The sequence below is a fragment of the Echinops telfairi genome, unplaced genomic scaffold, assembly GCF_000313985.2.
Source record: "Echinops telfairi isolate 266 unplaced genomic scaffold, ASM31398v2 ScPeMD7_7427;HRSCAF=8465, whole genome shotgun sequence".
NCBI lineage: Eukaryota > Metazoa > Chordata > Mammalia > Afrosoricida > Tenrecidae > Echinops > Echinops telfairi.
This window is the reverse complement of record NW_022111327.1, coordinates 13,259,630-13,263,404: the sequence shown is the minus strand read 5'-3', so window position 1 is coordinate 13,263,404 and position 3,775 is coordinate 13,259,630. Positions and strand designations below refer to the sequence as shown.

At 41.6% G+C, this 3,775-nt stretch overlaps 1 protein-coding gene across 1 annotated transcript in view; it reads left to right on the top strand.

Moving 5' to 3' along the window:
* LOC101663006 (regulator of G-protein signaling 2) overlaps positions 1 to 3,449 on the top strand; it is a 6,796-nt gene extending 3,347 nt beyond the window's left edge. The window contains 2 exon segments of the mRNA XM_045298554.1: positions 2,189 to 2,283; positions 2,285 to 3,449. Of these exon segments, the coding sequence (XP_045154489.1) occupies positions 2,189 to 2,283; positions 2,285 to 2,881 (692 nt within the window). The 3' untranslated portion in view covers positions 2,882 to 3,449.
* The last annotated feature ends 326 nt before the right edge of the window (positions 3,450 to 3,775 follow it).

The following is a 3,775-nucleotide window of genomic DNA, read 5'->3' as shown; positions in this document are numbered from 1 at the left end:
ATTACTGAACCCAGAAGTAGTATTACTGAATCCGAGTAGTAGTAATAAGTAGTATCAGCGGGTGGGGGCTGGCCCTTCACCCCCCAGCGTCAATTTTTTATTTAATACTACAGTAGTGGAAATAGTGAATGAGTATTTAAGAGGACAATGGGGCAAGGTGAAAGTAAATGTGAAACTTATGGTACTAAGCTCACCTACTTACTGAAAAGACAGGGTGTAAAAGTAACGAAGAAAAAGATGCAATGTTTTCTAACAGTAGTAAAAAGGTATAATCCATGGTTCCCGGAGGAAGGAACTTTTGATCTAGAGACCTGGGAGAAGGTGATTGAAAACTTAAAGGAAGCACACAGAGATGGGGAGAGTATCCCTATGGAGACGTGGTCTCTGTGGGTTCAAGTTAAGATGGCTTTAAAACTTTTGTAGGAGGAAGAGAATGAGGATTATCAGTCTAGTGAGAAGTCTTGTGTGAGCTATCCAGATCTAGAAAAGCAAGCTAAGTATGTGTGACTGAGCATGAATTAGGCGATGAAATTTTAACAGAAACTGAAAAAGCAGGGATTGATTTATTTTCTAAGGCCTCTGATTCTAAAAGAAATCTAAAGGCCAAAGCCTATATGCCCTCGGGGGACTGGAGCCTCCAAATGTTTAAAGGTGATAAAGTACGAGAGGCAGTGGATTCCAAGACCCAAAGCGAGGCTATTAAACAATCCCAAGAAGCTCCTTTGCTTTCAAAGGTAGAGATAGCAGAGAAACATAACCAGCAGAGCAGTGAGAAGCATCTAAGCTATGCAAACTTAAATCAGGTGAGAAGCAGGCAGAATGGCGCAAATGAAGAAGATTTTAGGCGGAATTGAAAAAACTGAGTCAGAAGGGGACATAGTAAAATCATCTGCTCAGCTTTTGGAATTTAGCGTAAGAAAGACCAGAGATTGTAAAACAACAAGCAAGCCAGTGCTGGAGGTAGAGAGATTAGCTCCAAAGAAATGCAAACTAGGGGGGCTGACACAGAAGTAGAAGTTGGGGAAGTGCAACTTAGAGATATACAGGTTAAGAAGAGCAGCTCAGAGAATAGAAGTAGAGAAGCAAAGTATAGAAAAGCATCTTTACTTTCAAGAGTAGAAAGAGGGATTGCAGAAGAAGCAGATTTAGAATTCAGAATAGCTTATCCGGTTAGTTATAGACAGACAGCCCGACGAGCAGCACGCACAAGAGATTCAAGAACAGCAACATACTGCCTTCCCATTCAAGCTACTGAAGGACCTCAAGCAAGCTGTATCTAACTATGGTCCAGACTTCCCATTTGTTATTAATATGATGAAATCTCTGGCGGATTCTGAGCATTGGATGCCAGCAGATTTGAGGGCGATAACGAAATCTTGCCTCTCATCTTCAGAATCTTTGCAATATCAATTATTATGGGCCGAAACAGCTCTCGCACCTTCTCTCAAAAATGCAGAAGAGGGTATAGATATAGGAATTCATCAGCTGCTAGGAGATGAGAAGTATATCACAGTTGAGTCCCAACTACAGTTTAATGAACAGACAATAGGACAGATACGTGAAGTTTGCTTAAGTGCCTGGGAAAAGATAATTCCATCAGAAGAGAGAAAGCTGAGTTACAATTCCCACCACTGTGTTTACCAAACCCTGATAAACCCTTTGCTGACAGTTAAAAGTAATACAATTTTCACATTCAGTGATTGCTTCGTTTAGATGGAGACAGTTAAGTTTCAGTAGGTCAGAGTAAGTTGCAATTAATCAATAAAAGAGTTGGTTAACTTATAGAATGTCTGGTTGTGCTAGAATGTGAGAGAAACTTGAAAGTATATAGAAGGCTGTTTGCCGAGAGGTTGATGAGGAAGGAGAAGTGAATGTGTTCATTTTAAGAGAGGAATTACAGTGTGGGAAATGCGAAGGACATTAAGCTGATGGTTCCCAGATAACACAGGTAGGCGGCAGAGCAGACATGGTCGCCCACTGCAGCCTAACTAATTCAGGCCAGCCTCACCCCTCTCCCATCCTCTTGTCATGCCCAATGCCCAATGCCATCTAGTTTGTTACTTCACAAATCAGTTTGCAGACAATGTAACTGTTAATACTCAGATCTTCTCCAACCCCAGACAATTCCTCTGGTGCACTAGAACTTTAAATCCTTCCACAGCAGGACCTTGTTTTCCACTTCCTGTAGTTCCGCAGCTCACCCTGTGTGGTCAGTCTGAATTAGCATGGTTTCTCAGCACCCAAAGGGCTAGAGAAGAGCAGCAGCACGAATACTGCGGACCGACCGATGGACAAGGACGCAGGCAGTGGCTGCTCCAAGAGCGAAGAGAAGCGGGAGAAGATGAAACGGACCCTCTTAAAAGATTGGAAGGCCCGTCTGAGCTACTTCTTACAAAATTCCTCCACTCCCGGGAAGCCTAAACCAGGCAAGAAAAGCAAACAGCAAACTTTTATTAAGCCATCTCCTGAGGAAGCTCAGCTGTGGTCAGAAGCATTTGATGAGCTGCTAGCCAGTAAATATGGTCTTGCTGCATTCAGGGCTTTTCTAAAATCTGAATTTTGTGAAGAAAATATTGAATTCTGGCTGGCCTGTGAAGACTTCAAAAAAACAAAGTCACCCCAAAAGCTGTCCTCAAAAGCAAGGAAAATATATACTGACTTCATAGAAAAGGAAGCTCCAAAGGAGATAAACATAGACTTTCAAACCAAAACTCTAATTGCCCAAAATTTACAAGATGCTGCAAGTGGTTGCTTTACAACTGCACAGAAAAGAGTTTACAGCTTGATGGAAAACAACTCTTATCCCCGTTTCTTGGAGTCCGAATTCTACCAGGACTTGTGTAAAAAGCCACAGATCCCCGCTGAACACCATGCAACATGAGATGAAAAAGGACCCCAGAAATGGACATTTCGGTTTTTTTTTTTCCTAACAAGAAAGGCTGTGACAGGTCAAGAAATCAAAAGACTGACCTTGAATTCAGCCTGGGAGTTCAGGAAACAGCACTCTTTAACTATTGATTCAAAGTTGGTTAGTAACTCAGAAAGCCAGGAAGAGTCTAAGAAAAGCTTATATTGGGATGTCTCCCATCAGTGCATATAGGAAAGAGGAAAGGAAGGAGCCATGGCCTGCGTGTGGTGTCTCGGACTCTGGAGAAGCCAGAATGTGAGAGGAACCATAGGACATAATGCTGTCAGTCCAGAAGCATTTAAATCAATAGATCTGGGATGTGGCCTTAGGTAACTGGCTCTATGTTTTTCCTTAAATCCATCCATGTTACCACATAGTGGTCTTAGTTTTAGGTTTTTAGTACTATATAATGTTAACATGTTTACTGTGTGAAAGGGTACTGAAGTTCTAATGGCTACACATCATCAGTACTATTGTCTAATTGAACACTGAAAACTGTCTGTGTTTGAACCGTTAGGTGGTCTGTGAAATAAAATGAGTGCAGTTGTGTAGAAGAAAAAAAAAGTCTGTAAACACTTTGGTCTCTTAGCCTCCCCGCAGGACAGCTCAAGAGTGCTTTTATTATGTTAATGAAGCAAGCTGGTAGAACAATGCATAGAGAGTCTCACCAAATTGGCTGAAGATCTTAAAAACCACAGGGGAGACAATGCCTTACTACTCTCTTAATTCCAAAATCCCCTTTAAACTGTATCCTTCCTTTACTGGGGCCACTTGCAGTTATATGTTTCTGTTTTTGTTTTCAAGTTTCTCCAGAACAGGATAAGGGACTTAACCAATTTAACTGTCAATCAGCTTCTTTACACCCGT